Genomic DNA, 21,814 nt, shown 5'->3' on the forward strand with positions numbered 1-21,814 from the left:
TTCTGTCAAATAAACATACAGAATAAGTACTGCGTGCATGTCATTTGAGAGTGATGATATAGTTTCAATATTTTTGACATTTCTGCAAATATAATTCTTGCGTTTATACTATATATGTATATATAGCATATATGCAAAAAGTCGAAGACTCTCTCAAGTCTCATCTCAACCTTTTCCAGAAAAAGAAAGGAAAGAAATTTGAGAAAGGGAGAAAAATGGAAAAGAAAAGCTGAACTAAGTTGCAGAATATATAATAAAAGAATATATATGATATATCGCATATATCAGTTGAGAGTAAAATTATCAGTTCATTGTGTTATTTTTATGTATCATGTTGATATTGATTCTATAAGCATAGATATTAGATTGATCTCTTCGTTATTTCACATTATGTTATTCCTGAGCTCAAATAAATAAATAAATAAATAAGTAGTGGTAGGGCTAAATTCAACACCCATGTGCATGAAGTAAAGTTTCACTAGCTACGTCGAGGCTGGGCAAAAAAATCGCTATGTCAGACTTTTAACGCACCCATCAACCTTGTTGACCCTTGACACACGTAACTTTTTGTACTTTTCTCGACGTATTTTCAGTATCATAATTAGTTTTTTTTTAATTCACTAAATTGATTTGCTTCATTAAATGATTTACTAAATAATTAAATAATGAAACTCACATAATAATTTTATAAAATTATTTCAACATTTGAAAAATGTAAAATTTAATGAAGAAAAAAGTGTCAGGTTTAGCTTTGAATTTGTCGAATAAACTCGTAGAAAAGGTAATACAGGTAATTTGAGGTGAGGGAGAAGTTATGGTTTCACTTGGTTCTAGCTTGTTTGACGCTTCATTTGTATACAAATATTTCTCGTGTTTATACTGAATTCTCAAAATAGCAAGTGCGAAAGCAAAGAATATATTTGGTCCACAAAATGAAAGCGGTCGAAGAAGACGCTCACGTCAATCTCGTCTCAAAATGGTCTCTCTGAATCAGAGACACCTATCAAATTGCACCTATTGCGGAACTGAATGACGTGTCCAAGTGATCCAACAAGCGCACAGACTTTTCATACGAAGACTGGCATGAGAAATTCTTATTGGGGGATATTCTTCAATAAATTGAATGTAGTATATTATTTATAACCTATTCAATTAAATTATTTTAAATCATCTAAATAAAATCTAACACAATATTATTTTAATTAATTTTGTGATTATTATAAAATGTTTTAATTTATTATTTTTTTCTCTACTATTATTAATATTAAAATCAATTTATATTTAATGACATTTGAATGTCACGTTGTTATTGAACAAATTTCAAATAACATGACGTGCTTGACGTATCTAAGAATTCTTAGACTTTCATAGAATAATTTTCAGACAAATGTGCATATTTAATTGGAATCAGTAATTTAGGCAAGTCATGCTTAATTTAGGCCGAACTTATTTGAATCGGGCTTAAAATATCCTACCATCTTATAAAGTTCAAATAGTCAAACCCAACCCTAACTTTTTTCAGCTAGGTTTGGGTTAGCCTATCGAGCTTGGCTAAAATTATTGACTATATATACATATAGAGTCAAAAATTCTAGCGGTCGGGCTTATTTGGACTAAGCTCAATTTAAATTTTGTTTATTTATATCAAGTTTAAAGTATCATATTCTCTTAAAAAAAACTCATATATTCACTCATTGCCCTAACTTTTTTTAGGAGTTCAGTTAATCCATCAAACTTAGCCTGAATTATCAATTTTACTTTACTTAGTGTTGGCGGAAATTTGGTTCTAGGGCTGCTAGCATTAACCATGTGGAATGATGGCAATTGGGGCAAATTCACAAGACTTGATTGTATATTTGTCAGAAAATGTTGGGGTTCAACCTCAAACCATGCAAAAATATCAACTTTTTAAAATCAAAATCATATTTAATTTCTTGAGATCTTTTATCATAATTTTCCTAGATATAGGCACAATAATGTAATTTGAGATTTAAAGACTTGCGAGAAATGGATTTTATATGATTAAGTGAATTCACACATACAAGGAGACATCAGACACGAACGGCCTGGCCCTAAGATATAAATAAAACAATAAAATGATCAAATTAAAAAAGGAAGCAAGGGTTGAGATTTTTTTTTTTTTAGTAATGCTAGGCAACAGAAAAATCATGTAAAGAGACTGAAATCAAGTTATATTTAAAACCATAAGGTTAATACTTTCAGATGGCGAATTGTCTAAAGCTATAATATTGAAGTTATTTTGAGATATCTGATGAGCAAGCAAGTCGACATATTTATTCACTTTCTTATAAGCATGGTCAAACCATAAGGCTTGAGAACTTGACAGCTAGCATAGGGAGGGAAAAAGTAAAACACGAACATAGCAATATGGCTTTTTTCTTACATATATAAACATAGCAACATGGCTATTTCTAAATGGGCTCCATAAAGTAATGTTGGGCTTGTTTAGCCGAAATGTTTTGTTAGGCTTGGAAAAACTTTTGAGCTTAACCCACAAACGTTTTCATGACGAACAATTACTCCTCGGCTTCCAAAACTCGCTTAGCCCATACATTTATAGCCAAGCCTATTATCCTTCTCATTTTTTGGTAGTTGGTATATTAAAGCCCAAATTTATTCTAAAAGCATAGGTTTAGGGCGATGTACTTAAGCCTATTTATAAGTTTTCACCTCTACCGAAGAAAAGCTTTCGGAACTGAGCCCTCTATTGAAGAGCCTAGTCACCTTTGTTAAAAACCAAGCCTTTTGTTGAGAAAGGTAACTCTTTAAATGGCATTCAGGTTTTTGTGAGATCAATCTCATGAAAAATAAAAAAACCACCCCTTACCTTATGCAAGGCTCTTATTGTTGGACTTCTTTCATTTAGATTCTCTTTCTCACACCTCATCGTTTTGCTTTGAATTTTGAATTTTGAATTTTGAGTTCGGATTATCATAAACAGAACAGAAAAAGGATAAAAAGAAGGTGGTATTGAGACCGATTACTAGTTTTTTTTTTTTTTTTACCAAAAGAATACTTTTATTTTTCCAAGTCAACCTGAAATATAGGTGGTAATGAGAAAGAGATAAGAGTTTTGGCGAATTATACGAGTTTCATCCTAATTAGAAACCATAGTCAGCTAAAAAACTCGATATCCATAAAGCAAACGACATCCAGTGGGCTCTAATGTACAATGTTTCAATCAAGGGCAAATCTAATGTACGATATTCCTCCTATGACAAAAAATTTGGGAGTGAAGGAATTGCATCTCATAAAATTAGAATTTATTTTTGATAAACAAACTTGATTGTCCCCGCATGTTAAAAATTAATAACAGGAACATTTTAGTTAAATTTTTTTAATTGTACACATAATTATCATGTTTAACTATTTTTTTTAATTTTATGTGCTGGTTAAAATTTATTTATTTATTTTTATCAAGCAATTGATTAAAATTTAGGATTAAGGTGCAATTTCACCTTGAAGTTTTTCTTAAGGTGCGATTGGTATTCTTAAGTATTTTTAAGTGTAATGTCTCCCTGATATAATTAAAAAGTAACAATTTTGATTTGACCTAACAAAAGTGATGACATTGACAATGATATTGCTTATTTTGACCTTCTATTGCTTTGTTGCATTTTCATGACACCACAACTCCACGAGATCACCAAGAAATTGTCCTTCTTATTCCAATTTTCTAGAATCCATTGATCATGAGATCACTTTCTTTTTGCTTAAATTGGTGTTGTTGCTTCCTCAAATCGGTGTTCTTTTTCTTCCCAATTTCACCTCACCACCTCCCCTCTCTCTCTCTCTGAAGCTTGCCTCTACTATACTGTTCTTCTTCTTCTCGATCTCACCTCATCGCCACCTCTCTCTCCCTCTCTAAAGCTCACCTGTACTGTACCTCTCTCACTCTCTGAACCTTGTGTCACCTGCCCTTCTCTCCAAGCTCGTGTTTGTCGATTGTGTCTCATGTTCATGTTCGTTGAAGAAGAAGAGAAGTCTCCTAGCATTGTGTCTATTCATCGTCAACCACACCCATGCCGACATCTGAGTTTCAAGCTATATCCTCCCTCAACTTCAGTTTCTCTCAAATAAAGAAAATACATTCATGAAGCAAAATGGTTTTGATTTCATGATTTCATCATTTTTTTATTTCTTGATTTCATCATTTTCTAATTTCACGAAGCAATATGCTCATCATTTTATGATTTCATCATTTCTAGGTTCTTGATTTATTGGGTATGTACTGTTGTTTCTTGACTAGGGCCCTTCAAAAAAAAAAAAAGATCACCATTGTTTTTGCCTTCTTCATTGTTTTCTTCTTGATTTGGTGGGTATTGTTGTTTCTTGAATTTGAGCTTAAGGATGAGCAAAAGAATAGGGGCCACTTTGTTTAGTTGTTGTAGAATATCAAAGGGTGCCTCCTTGAACTTTTTTTCAGCATTGTTTTTGGGTTCTTGATTTGTTGACTATGCACACAGGCACAAAGAGTCCATTCTATAATACATGATTTTTAATATAGACTTAAAGAGAAGCCATAAAAGTTTAATTTTTCTAATTTGTTCGTGATTAAGAAGAAGAGTATGGGTGCATGGAACCATAAGTGGACACGGTAAGAAATTGACGCCACTTAACCATGAGAATATAATGATATTATATTCATACAAAGTCCTATTTCTTCAACAAGATGTCAGTAATTCTAGCTGAGTAAAGTGTCTGCAGCTCAATTACCTTTAATATATCAGGGGCCAAAATTACACAAACAACTTGTTTATGATTTTTTCTTAATTCTGTTTTGGGATAAAAAAAAATTGTGATCTTTTGAATGTGAACACAAGTTTGCAGTTGCATGCAATCGCAAAGCAAGAAACGAGAGTTATAATCATTAAAAAAAACGAGAGATAGCAATATGTATTTAAATAACAAAGACTACAAACTAACAGGTTATTATTTAAAAAAAAAAAGATTGCGCAAACTGACTAAGGAACACACCTTATGCCAACTACCACACGCATATAAAACATTATCTAGTCAACGTATCCCTTAACATTCCTCCAGCCAAGCTGACAATTTCTTTGGCTCCAAACTCATTTTTATGTTCTACGCTACAGTGTTGGCTTCACATTTCTCCATGACTTTGTCTCGGCTTCACAGACTCATATCCCTGAATTCATCCCTCTTTATTTGTGCACTTTCAAATTTTTTTTCTCCATTGTCAGCTTTTCCAATACCACACGACACTCCTGACTCCTCCCTTTTCCCTTTGTAGTCTCAAGAACTTTTTTACCCCCTCCATTTTCAGCTTTTCCAATTCCACACAACACTCCTTCCTTTTGCTTGTGTATTTTCAACCACTTTTTTCTCTCCATCTTCATCTGCACATGTTCTTTATGATTTACATTGTTTCTCCTTCCATTCCCATCAGTTTCCCTTCATATGTACAATTCCTCGAATTTTTGGTTTTCATTGATTCTGGGAGATGATAGATCTTCGTCTCTTTATCACTCCAAGGTCCCATGCCTAGAATATAGAAACATGGAATGGAGAACATATTCAAAAAGGAAATGAAACGAAGGGCTGGGATTGAATGTCTTGAAGAATAAAGCCAAAAATCAGAGAATTTATGGGTTGCATGTAACTCGATTATGCACTTCCAGAGCAAATCTATTTCACTTTCCCAAGCAACGCTTGAAAGGATGTCTTCCCGCTACAATGACTTATCACTGCCTATTCTTCCTCGTCAACGTCCTACCCCCTAATCTCATTCCTTAGAAGTGACTCTCTCTCTCTCTCTCTCTCTCTCTCTCTGTGTATCTCTCCCACACGCTCTCTCTCCATTTTTCACAAAATGCTTCAATGTTAAAATTGGATAGGAATGCTTTTGTCTCATTTTTAGAAACATTGGGCTATTGAAACAGAGCAAGATTATGGTAGCTGAATTGATGATATATCCTCTCCTTTGTATTTATATTGATGACCAAAGTGTCAAAATTGGGAGCCAGATTTTCTGACCTTGAAATCATTTGTCATTATAATCTTTTTTTTTTTGGGCCAACTTTGTCATTATAATCATACAATAGTAAAACTGAAACAAGTTCTTCTTACTCCATTCATTATTTTTTTTTTATTACTATTCGCATTGCTTACTCTCTGTTATATTTATTTTGATATTGAAACATTTTACCAAAATGTAGAGGAGGACCAGAAAAAAGGGTGAAGAAATCTCCAAAAAAAAAAGTGCAAGATGAAGCTTAGCAGAATGAACAAGAAAATCGAAGAAGATAAGGGGTCATACTCTTATGTACGAGACACAAACAATTTTTCTTTGTTCTTCTCATCTTCAATCTCCATTGCCATCCTTCATCTCTGATAACAGTAGCTAAGGAAAAAGTAAAAAGCAAAAGCTGAAATTAGGGGAGAGAGAAAAAGAAAGCCTTAGGAGTGAAGCAGTTTCAAATTTTCTGATTTTAAATTACTAAATTAATTGTTAGTTAATGCTTTTAGAAAATCTATACTTCTATCCCAAATGCTTTTGGAAATTTTTTTTTTATTTTCCAAAATACTTTTCTGTTTTGGAATTTCGTGTTTGATGAGAGAGGATTGACAAAACTCTTTTTTACTAGCACACATTAACAAATCTCAAACATCTACAGTTAAAAATATTTCTATTATGATATCATGAATATTTTTAAATAAAAATTTTATAATGATTTAAAATATAACATTTTTAAATTATATATCGGGATATGTTTGTTTTGTGTATTTGTGTTTATTTTTTTCTATTTATTTATCTATGTCTATTGCTTGGAAAGTGAAGAAGATTTGTAAAAAAAAAAAAAAAATTCTTCAAAGAGGTAAGTTTAAACATTGTTTTAAAAGGATATGAGGAAGATGAGATAAAATGTTGAAGTGTGTCATACATTACATTATAGGACTCATAATTATCCATGAGGAGAGTGCTTTCTTATTGGCATTGTGCAAGTTGTAGTATCTCTTTACTTTCTAATTCAAGCGAGGTACTGTGCTCAAAATTCAATCAGTTATTCCTTTGATTGGGCAAGTGGGTTAATTATTCCTTTGACTTGAATTCATCTCAAGCGGATGTATTTTTAGTCTTCAGTTCATAAGGAGAAAACATCTATATCAGATTCAGACTACATCACTACAATATTTATTCACTCTGTACGCATTGTTTTTGTCTTTTTATAAAATTGACTTTTTTCTTTTTGTTTTAATACTCCACATATAATTTTGTGTCCAATTATTTCCCCCTTCTTTCCAGCTTCCAAACTTTTCCACCTTTGGCATCCTTTTTAATGTATATGGTTGATTTTGTTTATCCTTCTGATATAACTTTTCTATCGTTTTTTTTTTTGTTTCCTTGTCTCGAACTATTTTTAATTACGATTAGCGCTTGGAGTAGGACACGTTGCTATACTTTTACCTCCACAACTTTTTGTCGAATCCCCTGCACACGAAACCAAACAATATTAAATAACTTTTTGATGAGAAAAGTGTGAACTACAACTTTTTATCCCGTGGGTCACTAAAAATTTTGTCCTCTCTGTCTGTTGAGTTATACATCTTTGGTGGATCAGGCTCATATAAAAATCTAAATTAAAGAATGGGGCTCTTGTGACAATTATGAAAAATATTTAGGTTCAATGTGCAATTTACTCAGGACCTTAAAACGTAATATTCTCCAACCTTTGATTTTGAATCATGAGTGGTTAGAGAGAAACTGCCACACGTTCTATAAAAGGTGGTTACGGGTGCAGTTCTCAGTCGGTTCAATTGTTCTCTGCGTGAAGGAAGAAACTGAACGCTCTTATTTTTCAGTCGACTCATTTTCTCCTTACAACTCATTCTCTCAGAGAGTGCATTTGCTGTGTATCCGAACAAAGTTCGACCGGTGTAACTTTGTTCCCGCATATGTACGTGCGAATTAACGACTCAAGGTATGTTTTTCCTCCTCAAATTCCGTCATTGGTATCAGAGCTTACGTCTTTCCTGGGCTGTGTTTCCTATGTCTGAAGAACCTATAATGATTTGCTTAACTATATACACACAAATCTCTAAGTTCATTTTTTTATTTTCTTACTGTGTTTACGCTTCGATCTTTCTCTGTCTATCTTTAAGATTATTACTACCAAAATGAACGTGTTAATATGCTTCTTGGTTAATATGAGTGTTTCATATATGGCTATACACGTTTTGCATGCAATCAACAATGACGAACATAATGACTAAAAACAAACCAAATAATAGGTGTTTGAAAAAGGAGTTTTTTGAATAAAAAGATTGCATAAATGTGTAGAACTCAAAAAAAAAGAAGAAAATAACACCAAGAATGCGTGAAACGGAGACCGGATGTAGGAGATATGGCCTCCTGAAGTTTTGAGTCTGACGGACCCGACCTGCTGGAGGAATCGAGTCAAGTTGACCCGGTTAAAGGAAGACGACGACAGAAACGACGCGTCATTTTGACGTGTCATCCAAAAAAAAAGGGGAAAGTAGCTTTTGAGCTGCGAGCCCATAAGTCCCAAACAAAAAAAAAGGAGAATAAAGGTCTTGGGCTTGGAAGCCCAACAAAAAAAAAAAAAAACAAAAATTGGCTTATGGGTCCACGGGTCGGGTACATAAACCCGACCCAGTTTAAAAAAAATTATATATATTTATTTTTTATATTTAATTTTTAAAAAAATAATTTAAAAAATATATATAAAGAGGTCACGTGGCGCGTGGGACCCACCAGATAACTCCATCGGTGCGTGGTTGACCCCACCATGAAGCTGGCGGCGCGTGGAGAACAATGGTCCGGCACGTGTCATCACCGATGCGTGTGAGACCAGATTTGGACAAAATTTATCTTAAAAAATCCCTAAATTTGATATCTTCATTTTGATATATAATTTGCATATTTTTTGAGATAAAACAAGAATTTATTTTTTGAGTTATCTAGTTCTTTTTTTATGAGTTTAAAAAAAATTCTAAATTTTTTCTTCTTATTTTTTTAAGGAAAATATGAAGCAAGAGGCTTCTAGCAGCACTGATAACTCATAAAATTATTCTGTCAGCATTGAGTATCTAGATGAATCAGATTATGAGCTTCTTAGTGAGTATTCCGACCTGGAACCCTTCGAAGAGGAAGAGGAGGAATATGAACCTCAAAGTGGGGATTCTGGTTTTGATCCTGAAGAAGATCCCAATGTTGATCTTGAAAATGTGGCGGAAGGACCTAAAGATGTGCGCACGCTGTCGGGACCAAAAGATGAATCAAAGGGTGATGAGAATGTTCAAAATGAAAATGAAGATGTCAAATAACCTTTCACACCCTCAGTGATCATAAATGTAGCAAAAAGAGAAGCTAAAAAGAATCAAAATCCACAAGAGACCCCACTTTGAAAAAGTAATAGAGAAAGTGTGCCAAAAAGACGCTTCTAAATTGAGGGTGAAGCATTAGTGGTAACTCCTCTAGATGATGATGAGCCACGTTCTGTAAATGAAGCTTTATCAGGACTTGTTAAGGATAAGTGGAAGAAAGCAATGGATGAAGAAATGGATTCCATGAGGACTAACAAAGTATGAAAATTAGTTGATTTACCACGTGGCCAAAAGGCTATTGGGAATAAGTGGGTTCTCAAAATAAAAAAAAATGGATGGATCAATTGATAAATACAAGGCTCGCTTTGTAGCAAAAGGGTATACACAACAAGAGGGAATAGATTATGAGGATACATTTTCTCCTGTTATACGCTTCAATTCTATCAGACTGATTCTGGCAATAGTAAATAGTCTGGACTTAGAGTTGCACCAGATGGATGTAAAGACTGCTTTTCTAAACGGTGATATGGATGAAGAAATTTATATGCAACAGCCATTAGGTTTTATTGAAAAAAGGAAAAGAAAATAAAGTATGTAAATTAAATAGATCAATTTATGGACTAAAACAATTATCCAGACAGTGGTATTTGAGGTTTCACAAAGCAATAACCTCATATGACTTCCAAATGATTGAGGAAGACCACTGTGTTTACATCAAGAGGTTCAACGAGAACTTTGTAATATTATCTCTTTATGTAGATGATATTTTACTAGTCGAAAATAGTCTGGATTCGATAATCGCTATTAAAGAATGGCTTTCGTTGAATTTTGAAATGAAAGACATGGGTGAAGCAGAATACATTCTTGGAGTTAAAATCCAAAGAAATCGCTCTAAGAAGCTTTTTTATCTATCACAAAAGAATTATATAAGTAAAATTCTTAAGCGTTTTAATATGAAAGATTGTAATAGATACCCCAGTAGCTTCAGGTGTGAAGCTTAGTCCTGATATAGGTCCTAAAACTGAGATAGCTAAAAGGAAAATGGAAAGAGTTCCATATGCCAGTGCAGTCGAAAGTTTGATATATGCAATGATGTGTACAAGACCAGATATCTGTTATGTCGTAGGACTTATGAGTCGCTACTAATCCAACCTCAGAGAAGGACATTGGAAGGATGTAAAGAGGATCTTAAGATACTTAAAGGGTACTGTTGACTATGCACTGTGTTATCAAGGGAGTGATCTATGCCTGACAGGATACTCTAATGCGGATTTAGGCAGAGATAAAGATGAATGAAGATCAACTTTAGGCTACACTTTCTTGCTAAATAATGGGGCCATTTGTTGGAGCAGCAAAAAGCAGACATGCATTGCCCTACACTCTATGAAAGCTAAGTTTGTAGTATGTACTGCAGCAGTACAAGAGGCTATATGGCTTAAGAGATTTATAGAACATCTTGGGTTTGGAAATGAAAGTACAATCCAATGTTAATTCATTGTGACAACACTGCAGCCATAGCCTATACTAAAGATCCTAAATATCATAGCAAAACCAAACACATAGACATTAAGTACAATTTTGTAAGGGATTATATAGCGCAAAAAGTTATCACTGTTCAATACATTTCCATGAAATGTATGATAGCAGATCCCCTAACAAAACCCATAGCCAAGGAGATATTTGAGAAACATGTAAGGGCTCTTAGCATGGCTAGATTGACTTGATGTAATATATTAGTTATATTAATGAGAATCTTCATTACTTCCACATGTGTATAATTAAGAACATACAATGTCTAGTATGTCGTACAGGTTGATAAGGTTGACTCGCTCACACGAGCAACTACCTTTGACATTGAAATCAAAGATGAGACATTAGTGTTCACCAGCAAGGCAACAAAAAAGTTGATATGGTAGAAAAGAAACACAAATCATATGTCACCTCGATCAAAGAACAAGTCGAGATGAGATCCGTAAGCATACTTGGATTGAGTCATGGATCCCCATATCCATGATACCTGTAGCCAAACAACAAATTCTTCTAAATTGACGTCATGTGAGATCAATAAAAAAGAAGAATTTAGGTTTAGGTACAATAAATATCTGAACTTAAGTTTGTATAGTGCTAATAATAAATAAAAATGACGTATGCTCTTACAAGCAAGAGTAACACCATAACATGTGTTTCATACCACATGTGCTTAAGAATCATAATGGGAAGCAAGTGAATAAATCCCTACTTCATTGCTGTGTGAGTCCCAGAAAGGAAAAATCCTTTCATTGATGTCCTTTGACTTTGACATTATTATGGAGATATGTTACAGTGTCTGCTACTTTAACATACACCCTATGGTCATGATTGATGTGACTTAAAGGTTTCATGTTAGGAAAGCGATTGTTTCCTATCAAAGTGGTATATAGGCGAAAGGAAGATTATCTTAAATATACACATCTATGCTCGTATTCAAGACATGTCCCTTATGAAATAATTTGTGAATTTATAAGTGTAGATACTATGCATATAAGAGAGACTATCTGAGTCTTGGACTGACTTAAGAGGGATCAGATTAGTCATAATGAGAAAAAGTGTATATTGGTAAATCTAGGACATTAAGGCATGAATTTAACCAAAAATAAATTCAACTTTAAGATTATTTATGTTGGTCCTTAAAAGGATTTCCTAGTACAAACAACTGAAATGGAGACATCAAGCCTATGCAGTCGTGGCAAAGCACCTAATATGAAGAGAGGAAAGAGAAAGAGATAGGACTGACATTATCTTCTCCACCAAGTGTGAGTGGGAGATGTTGGGTTATACACTCTTGGTGGATCAGGCCCATATAAAAGCCCAAATTGGGGAATGGGTGATAAATGATAATTTTATATATTTTTATTCTTTTAATTTAGACTTTTAAATATTTATTTAAGGCTAATTGAGTTTAATTAGATATTATTTGATTTTATTAGCTAATATTCAGTTTTGGAATTTTAACTAACTAAATCTTTGATTTTAAAATATAAATAATATCTTTAATATTTTTGCACAGGTGCTATTTAATTTTATTTTATTTGTGCAGATTTTCTAGATTCAATTTGAAAGATATTGATGAAGAATATTTTGAATAAGAAGAATATGGGCATGCTTGGAGATCAAATCAAGAATCAAATCTTTAAAATTTTATTTGAATTTATTTTGGATTATTTAGTGTAATTTTTAATTAGGATTATTTAAGGTAGTTTTATCTTTTTAATAAACTATTAGTTTTATTATAAAAGAAAGAAAGAGAGACGCAGGGGAGAGGGTCCACTTTTCATATATATATATATATATATATGAATAGATGGGGGACACAGAGAAAAAGCACGATCTGGGAAAAAAAATGAAAGAAGGGAAACAGAGCAGCGATCGCTATTCGTCTTTCCTTCCTCCAATTTCTTGGGTGATGGCTTCTCAATTTTTCATTTCATGTTGTTTGATTTTTAATTCTATGGAGAGCTAATTTTTTTGGTGTGATCAATCACAAACCATGATCCTAAATTTTAATCAGAGTCTTTAATATTCAGAGAAGATTTTATTTTAGCTTTATTCCAATTTTCTCTTCTTCTCTCTACCTCTAAATTTTATACTTTAATTACTATTACTGATTAGAGTAGCTTTATTGCATAATTTTTGAGTTATAAATTTTATCTGAGGTTTTAATTGCTATAATCGATTGATATAGCATCGTAAGAGTAATTTGGCTTGGCTTGGGTGATTATCCATGCTTTGTTTTTGGTGTGGCTATAAAATAATTGTTAGGTTGTGGGTTAAGGGAGATTTCAATTAATCTATAACTTAACTTCTTGTTTAATTCTTGAATGATAATTTGAGAAATATATAATGAAACCAGAATAATAAAGTTGAGTAAAATTAATTTATTTTGTGGACGAGGAAGGTTAAATTTAGGTGATTGGGTTGTGATTGATTGCGCTGCTTATTCTCGGTAATTTTCTTAGTTGAATTTCCTCTATTTATTTATTTCTAATTTAGTTTTTAATTTCATCATAAAAAAAACCCCCATTATTTACCTTTTCATAATCATAATTTAAATAGTTACTCTATTGACTCTTAGGGAGACGACCTAGGTTGCACTTTACTGCAAAATCTAGTTTTTATTAATTTTGGTGCTATTCGACAGTAGTGTCAATGGGGCTCTTGTGACAATTATGAAAAATGTTTAGGTTCAATGTGAAATTTACTCAGGGTATTAAAACGTAATATTCTCCAACCTTTGATTTTGAATGATGAGCGGTTAGGGAGAAATTGCCACACGTTTCCATAAGAGGTGGTTATGGGTACAGTTCTCAGTCGGTTCAATTGTTCTCTGCATGAAGGAAGAAACTGAACGCTCTCAATTTTCAGTGGACTTATTTTCTCCTTACAACTCATTCTCTCAAAGAGTGCATTTGCTGTGTATCCGAACGAAGTTTAACCGGTGTAACTTTGTTCCCACATACGTACGTGCGAATTAACGACTCAAGGTATGTTTTTCCTCCTCAAATTCCATCAGTGTCAAAAAAATATCACGTCATGTACTTAAAAATTGTTGCACTTGGAAAAATGTGACGCGGACGGCGCGGGAGCGGAGGTCCCGGCCTTCGCAGCAAGAATCGGATCGAACGAGGAGTCACCACTAAGATTTTGAGGTAAATCTCGGGAAACCGTTTAAAAGGAGGATAAGGATGGTCTGCGTAATCAGAAAATAGGTTCGGGAGTCGCTTGAGTGTGGGGAAAGTGTTAGGCACCCCACAACACCCGTTCATCAGAACGATTACCTGAAGTTTGTTGTGCTCTATTAATATAATTTTATAATTATTTTAATTATCCCTTTTATATTCATGTGTTTGATAAAAGTGATAAGAATTAAGTGAGAAATGTTTATTTATTTACGAGAGAGGACGGACTTGACTCAGAATCTGACTCTGAGGCCTACGTACCCTGTGATGGGGATCAAAGTCCACGTAGTTCGGGCTTAAAAGTTTGTTGGTGAAAATATTTTTTTTGAAGAGAAATTAATTAAAAATAATTCACCATTTTGCAAATAAAACAATTTCTGAAATTTTGATATGTGTATTTTAAATTGCAAAAGGTAATTTAATTTTAATTATTTTCTCTATTTTTAAATTTTTGGAATAAAGAAAGAAAAGGATTTAAAATTATTTTTCTTTATATTTTATGATTGGAAATTTTAATCGCAGTACCTACAGAACCTTATTAGTTCATACGATAATGCAATTGCTCTAAATATCTTCAGAGATTCTGCAATCTCACACGATAAAAGAGTTTGACAATTTAATTTATTTATTTATATTCTTATGTACATTTTTAAGTGTTCATAATAATTTTTTTTAGCATGTAGATACATGTTTTGAAGAATTTTAATCAACATACCTGCAAAGCCTTATTGACTTATACGGTAATATGATTATCCTAAATATCTGCGGAGATTCTAAAATCTCACACGATAAAGGAATTAAATTTAAATACGTCTTTAATTTAATTAATTTAATATATAATTTATATACATATTTTAAAAACTTAATCGTTGTATCTACAGAGTCTTATTGACTCATACGATAATACAATTATCTTAGAAGTCTACGGAGATTCAAAAATCTCTCATGACTAAAAAATATAATCGGTAAATATGATTAAATTTAAATACATTAATTTGGTTAATTAATTTCCTAAATTGTGTATTATATGATTATTTTCCAAAAATTATTTATTTATAAAAATTGAGAATCACTGCATCTGCGAGGACTTATTATCCCCACAATGATGTGATTAATTTAAATCTCTATGAAGATTCTTAAAATCTCACACAAGATTTAAATAAATTATTAATCTGAGTCATAAAAGGAGAGTTGAATTTAATGATAGGCCATTGGAACCTATATAAATATGTACAAGATTGATCCTCATGCCTGTAAAATCTTATTGATTTACACAGTATGAAATCATTTTAATTGGTTATGGAGACTCATACGATTTTACACAATTAATTTTATTTGAGACAAGTGAAGCTATGTCTATTAAACACACATGGTCACATTCATGCAGATTTAAACTTCAATTGTTAAAATGACCTAACAATTTTTATAATTATAGCTTAAGAGACAACCAAGTGTAGTTTTTTAAAAATGCCTTCCCCATAAGTTATCAACAACATAAGCAACATTAATTGAGTGAAATTTTTTTTTAAAGGATTAATCACAAAGACTAATTTTTGGATGGTTGCAAAACAAGAACATACTTAATTTTTAAAGAGAGTAAACCCAAATCACTTTTGCTATCTAGAGCCACATATATGGTAATTAAATTGAAAGGTTTCACATAAGACATGAACCTCATATTTTCAACCATTTAATCCATCTAAACTCATGACCGAAGAAGAATAATTATTCTAGCCAAGCCATATAAGAACAACATATAAAACGTTTGCAGAGTTCATGAGCAGCAACTAATCCCAGATAATGCAAGTTGAAATGAAATTAACTATGAAACATTCCAGATCCAAAGACAAATAAATCATGAAACCTGTGTAATGTCTCTTCCTCTTTCACTCTGAAAATCGCAGGTCCTCTTTCAATTCTATCTTCGTTGATCTCAGCCTCCTTTTTTCAAAACTCCTTCTCTCTGATCGTATGCGTCTTCTTCGGCCTTTTTTCCTTCCCTCTCAGCCTCCTTTATTCTCAAAAATTACTCATTCTCGTCGTCTTCACCGTTTCTCTCTTCTTTCTCTAACCAGAACAACACTTTCCCTCATTCTTTCGGTTTCTCTCCCTAGCAGCTCCTCTTTATTTTTTCACTCTCTTTTCCGAAAACACGTCCTCTCCCTTCTCGATCTCCTTTATTCTCAATTTCAGGCATTATATAGAGTGGGAAGGAAAGACGATTTACCAATTTCTCCTTCAGTCTCGGATCTTCGTCCCCTTTGCGTGCGTCCATTCTTTTTCTTTTTCCTCTTCTTCTGCTGTGTCATCATATGTTGCTTCTTCTCCCTTCGTGCTTTTCCCTTTCTTTCGCTGCACTTTCTGCATGTGTGCCGAAAGCTCCTACCTCCGGCTTGTTCCTTCTTTCCTCTACTTCTGTCACTGGTTTCGTGTGTGCTCCTTCCGTTTTCTTCCTACTCTCTAGTTCTCCGTCTCTCTTTCTTCATCTCTGTGTAGTCGTGTTTCCTCTGGTCTCTCCGTACGGTGCTTCTCTGCTTCTTTCCTTCTTGTTTTGTGTCTGACCGAGTGCTTCTCCTGCTTTCTTTCTTGTTCTATCATGTCTGGTTCAAGTGTTGCTATGGCTGTGTGTGCTCCGACTGTCTCTGCTGCGTCTAACTCTGTTTTTGCCGTGGAAAGTAATGTTTTGGGGTGGGTGATATATCATTTCACCCACCCTTTTATTTTTATTATTATATTTTTTTATTTTGTTAACCTAATTTTAAAGTTAATTAAAAAAATTTAACTTTCAAAAGTTAATTCCCAATGTTTTAAATAGTTAGAATAATTTGGGAAAGATTTTTCTTAAGTTTAGGCAAGATTTTTTTTTAAATTTTGTTAGATTATTTTTTATTATTTTTTTAAAAAAATAATCCTGAAAAGGGTTAAATTTTGTTTTTTATATTTTTATTATTATTTATTTATTATTATTTTTATTAAATTAAGAAAAATGTTCGGACAAAATACAGTGCTCACAAAAATAATTTTAACTTTTTTCCTTTTTGAGAAAAAATTTTAACTTCTAACTTTTGGGAGAATAGAAGCAGTGGTGTTTTTTCCAAAAAAAAAATAATAATAATGGTGTACTTCACTTTATTAACAAATTAATAGAGGAAGGGAAATATAAGACTCACATGGCACAACACACCTCTTTTTGACAGAGTTTATAAGCAAAAAAGTGAGGAGCTGTACTCGATTCATTCATGATTCACTAAACTTTTTTTTTTCCAAGCTAACTTTAAAATTATCCTTCCACTTTTTGAATTTTTTTATTTTAAATTACACAATGTAAGATTGTATCTTCCCTAAATTTTGGTGAAAATAATTATTACTATGTATTTTTACTATATTTTAACTATACCATGTAAAGTGTGTAACCAATCATCTAGCTCTTGAGAATTGCAAATTTAGCCATTTACGTTTAGGTGATCAATTGGCAATTCCTTTTCTAATTTTATTGGTAATTTTTGACAGCTTGTCCTGTCTATGTATTGCACAAGAGTTAGAATTTAGATAAATTTGAACCATATATGAGTTCACTACTTCTACCATCACATCTTTATATGTATGATGACAATTTAATCTACATTGCTTTAGTGTCCTTTAATTTTTCTGTGTATGCCTGTCTTTTAATCTAATTTAATGAAAGCATACAATGAAAAGAAATCAAAAATTAATACAAAATTGGCATTTTAAATTCTTAGTTAAAATATTTACATTCTGTAGAATCTAGTTGCTGGAATAGAGGGGAGAGAAAATAAAGGGGTAGAATTGCTCCTCGAGATTCTCTGTCACTCCTCATGGTTTGTTTTTACTTTTGAGTACCACATAGAACATTAACACGATAAAAAGAATATGGTCTTTGAGACCTATCACTGATTTGCTTTTTTTAAAAAAAAAAAGTAAATAAAATAAAATAAAATTTTATTTAAAAATGTTAAAAGCCTAGGTTTTTTTTATGAACCTAGTTGAATCTGAGTATTTTTTGTGACAAAAATAAAATCAAATACATATGTTTAAAATTTTTTAATTATAAAATTAATCAATTATATATTAGTATCAAAATTGAATCATTTTTATGGTATGATAAAAAAAATTCAAAATAGTGCTCAGAACCCTTTTTTTTGTTGAATAAAAAAGTTCAAATAAATTTTTAAAATTTTTAAATTTGTCAATTCTATGTGAAGAGTGACAAACTGGTATAGTGGTGATAACGATAGAAACAATATTTTTTTTTTCGGGGGTTTAACAATTCTTCATTTCCTAGTGTCGTTTATTCCAAGAAGCTAGTGTACAGTGCAGAAAACAGTTACAATACACAACACACGCATAAAACATTTTCTAGTTACTGGAATAGAGAGAGAGAAAATGAAGGGGAAGAAATCACAAATGCTAGGAGAGGGTTCAAACTTCAACATGATTCCTCATCATCCTCTTCAGCTTTGCTACTTTCAATGCCACGGTCACATATATTTCGTCTGCCACATCATCTACTCGGCGAAACACAGCATATCTCCAACTCTTCTTTAACAGGAGTGTCCCAATTGCAGACCAAAACCCAACTGCAAACCCAATCGCTACCACAAAATAAAACCACACTTTCTCTGAATCCTTATCATCATCTTCAGACCCTTCACTTCCATGAACACGATCATCAAAATCACCGCCGTTACACTTATTTGGAAGTGGAACTCCACATAGATGAGGGTTGCCAGCATAAATACGTTGGTCTCCCAAAGTCAAAAACTGGTTCTCTGTTGGAATTGCTCCTGAAAGATTATTGTATGACAGGTTTAAGTGGCTCAGTGAAGTTAAAGTAGACATGCTTTCTGGAATTTTTCCAGAAATGTTATTACAGGAGATGTCGAGAGATTCAAGTGATTTCATATCTCCTATTCTTTCAGGAATCCCTCCTTTCAAATAGTTGTGAGACAGATTCAAGCCAATCAGTCTGTTGAGCTGAGTTACACCTTTAGGAACAACTCCTCCCAAGTTGTTATCAGACAGATCCATGTTCACCACAAACTTCAATATTTTGATGTAATCAAGTTCTGTCCCCTTCACAACTTGTATAACATCCTCAGTAGGCCACTCATCAATGAAGTCGGTTGTAAAAAAATTGAAATCAAATTTTACTTTGGCTTCATTTGATCTGTTGGATTTAATCATTCCACTAAGATTACAAATGCAGTGAGGTATTGAACCCGTTAAGTTGTTGCTTGCGAGGTCCAAGATTTGTAGTGACGTGAGTTGACAAAGCTGTGAAGGAATGTTACCATTCAACTTATTTTGTCGCAGTCTAAGAATTTGTAGCATGGGAAAAGTGTCCCCAGTCCATGGCGGTATGCTTCCAGAAAATTGATTCTCCCCAACATCCATGATCACTAGCTGCTTTAAATTCCTCAAGTATATTGGAAGCTCCCCGTGAAGACTGTTATTGTTCACGTGCAGCCACAGCAACGAGGAAAGATTACCGAATGTGCTTGGAATACCACCTGATAGGTTGTTGGATGACAAGTTTATTTCATCCCATTGTTGATTATCCTGCCAGCAATCTGGAATTTCTCCTGACAATTTGTTCTTGGAGAGATCAAGTCGAAGCAAGGTGGAAATTTTGCACAACGAGTTTGGTATCGAACCATTCATGGAGTTATTCCCAAGAAGCAAATACTTCAACCCAGGCATTATGTCGTGAATATTTTCAGGCAACGATCCACTAATCTTGTTACCAAAGAGATTCAAGATTGTGAGCTGATCAAATGACCATCCTTTAAATGTTGATATTGATCCTCTCAAGCTATTTAAAGAAACATCTAATTCAACTAGCTTCACAAGTTGCCCAAAATTGTCTGGAATGTCACCCTGTAAATCATTACTGGCAAGACCGAGGTATTGCAAATTTACAAGTTGACCCAAACTTCGTGGTATGCTGCCATTGAGACGATTGTTTGAAAGGTCAAGTAAATTCAGATTCACCAGTTGTGAAACACTCTCTGGAATAAACCCTTCCAATTGATTGCCGGAAAGACGCAAGAAAGTTAGATTCACAAGCTTTGCAAGGCTTTCTGGAACTGTTCCGTTTAAACGATTGTTAACAAGTTCAAGTCTTGTCAACTGTGACAATTTTCCGAGACAAGAGGGGATGGGACCATAGAATGTGCTTTCTGATATATGAAGGTCCTTTAGATTTTCAAGTTCCCCAACCAGCTCGGTAAATAGTCCTCAAATTTATTAGAGCTCAAGTCAAGCTGCTCAAGATCATGCTTGACACATCCAGATTCAAAGCTTCCAAATGCTTTTCCATGGAAATTGTTGGTTGAAAAATCTAATCTTTTCAAACGGCACATGTTCTTCAGAATCAAAGATAGAGAAGATTCTAAAGAAGTGAAATTATTTGAGGAAAGAATTAGCTGGCGAAGGTTTGTTAGCTCAGCTAACCATGACGGAACAGAACTTGTGAGATTGTTGGAAGAAAGGTCAAGGACTCTCATGGAAGACAAGTTTTGGAGAGCAAGAGGAAGCGGACCTGTAAGTCCATTATAAGCAACATAGAGTTCCTCAAGCTTATCAAATTTACCGAGCCACAATGGCAACGAACTTAGATTGTTGAAAGGAAGGGCAAGGACTCTAAGAGAAGTCATGTTTTGGAGAACATCAAGACTGCGACTTTCAAGTGAATTGTAAGTGAGATCAAGAACTTGAATCCTTGGAATATAGGTCAAATTCAGAGAGTGAAGAGGAGGAATCAAGGAGTGAATTTCACACTCCGCTAAATTCAAACTTGATAAGGAAGGAAGCTTGTAAAATACCTGGAATAAATCATGTGCTTTCCCAAGGTCTACACCATGCATGTCAAGGCTTTGCAGTGACCGAAGCCCAGAAACCCAGTTCATGTCAGTGAGTTGGAAACCATTGACGCTGAGATCAAGATGGAGTAGGTTCGTGAGATTGCCAAGATTATAAGGAATCTTCCCGCTAAAATTAGCGTTGGAGAGAGAAAGATTTCTTAGCTGATGCAGAGAAGCAAAGAAAAGAGGAACTGGAGCAGCATGAAATTGGTTTCCACTCAAGTCCAAGTAACTCAAGCGTTCCAATTGCATGAGAGATTGATCAATTTGTGAAGCTGCAACAGATTGTTGGCTATAGTCACAAATTGCGTCCGTTGAGCTGTAACATGGATTCCTTAGATCGAGCTTGAGAAGGTGACCGGTAACACTGTCACAGGTCACAGCATTCCAATGGCAGCAATCGTTGGAATTCCAAGAAGAAAGCCTGTCTGATGGATCGGTGAGGGTCGCTTTGAACTTGAGAAGAGCTTGCCTCTCTTTTTCTAAGCATGCCACTGTTAAATTCCCACACAAGCCTAATCCTACAATTTCAGACAAGAAGAAGAGAATAGCAAAACGGACACTCAGAGAAGTGCTCATGTTTTGCTTGTGCATTCGCGTGGCTTTTCTTTAAAAAGCAATGACCCAGATATATAATATTTGTTATATTATTTACCTTGTGGGTAATTTTTCACAGTGAAAACCATATCTTTCTGTCCCTCTGTTTCATCTCTATCGTCAAAAATATCTTGAAGCTATGACTGAGTCATCACTTTCTTTATGGCGAGTGGATCATGAAGATTAGGTGAGTTCATGTGAGTGGACTGAGTCTTATAAAGTGAACAGCTATTTTGATATGACATGGAAACAACCGTCTTTCATTTTAAAGCATCGAATTCTTTTAAT

The 21,814-nt window shown here is 33.6% G+C and overlaps 2 protein-coding genes across 2 annotated transcripts; both read right to left on the reverse strand.

The window, feature by feature from the left end:
• Positions 1-18,294: 18,294 nt before the first annotated feature.
• Positions 18,295-21,487, reverse strand: LOC129293509 (receptor-like protein EIX2). The gene has a single exon (XM_054931516.1). It carries the CDS (start codon positions 19,764-19,766, stop codon positions 18,486-18,488), a length of 1,281 nt encoding a protein of 426 aa, XP_054787491.1. The 5' UTR covers positions 19,767-21,487; the 3' UTR covers positions 18,295-18,485.
• LOC129292443 (receptor-like protein EIX1) lies at positions 20,264-21,523 on the reverse strand. Its single transcript, XM_054929996.1, has one exon. The coding sequence runs from the start codon at positions 21,521-21,523 to the stop codon at positions 20,264-20,266; it is 1,260 nt and encodes a 419-aa protein (XP_054785971.1).
• Between the last annotated feature and the right edge of the window lie 291 nt (positions 21,524-21,814).

This window comes from Prosopis cineraria, unplaced genomic scaffold (genome assembly GCF_029017545.1).
Source record: "Prosopis cineraria cultivar Desert tree isolate PC_DT_omini unplaced genomic scaffold, ASM2901754v1 PC14, whole genome shotgun sequence".
NCBI classification, from domain to species: domain Eukaryota; kingdom Viridiplantae; phylum Streptophyta; class Magnoliopsida; order Fabales; family Fabaceae; genus Prosopis; species Prosopis cineraria.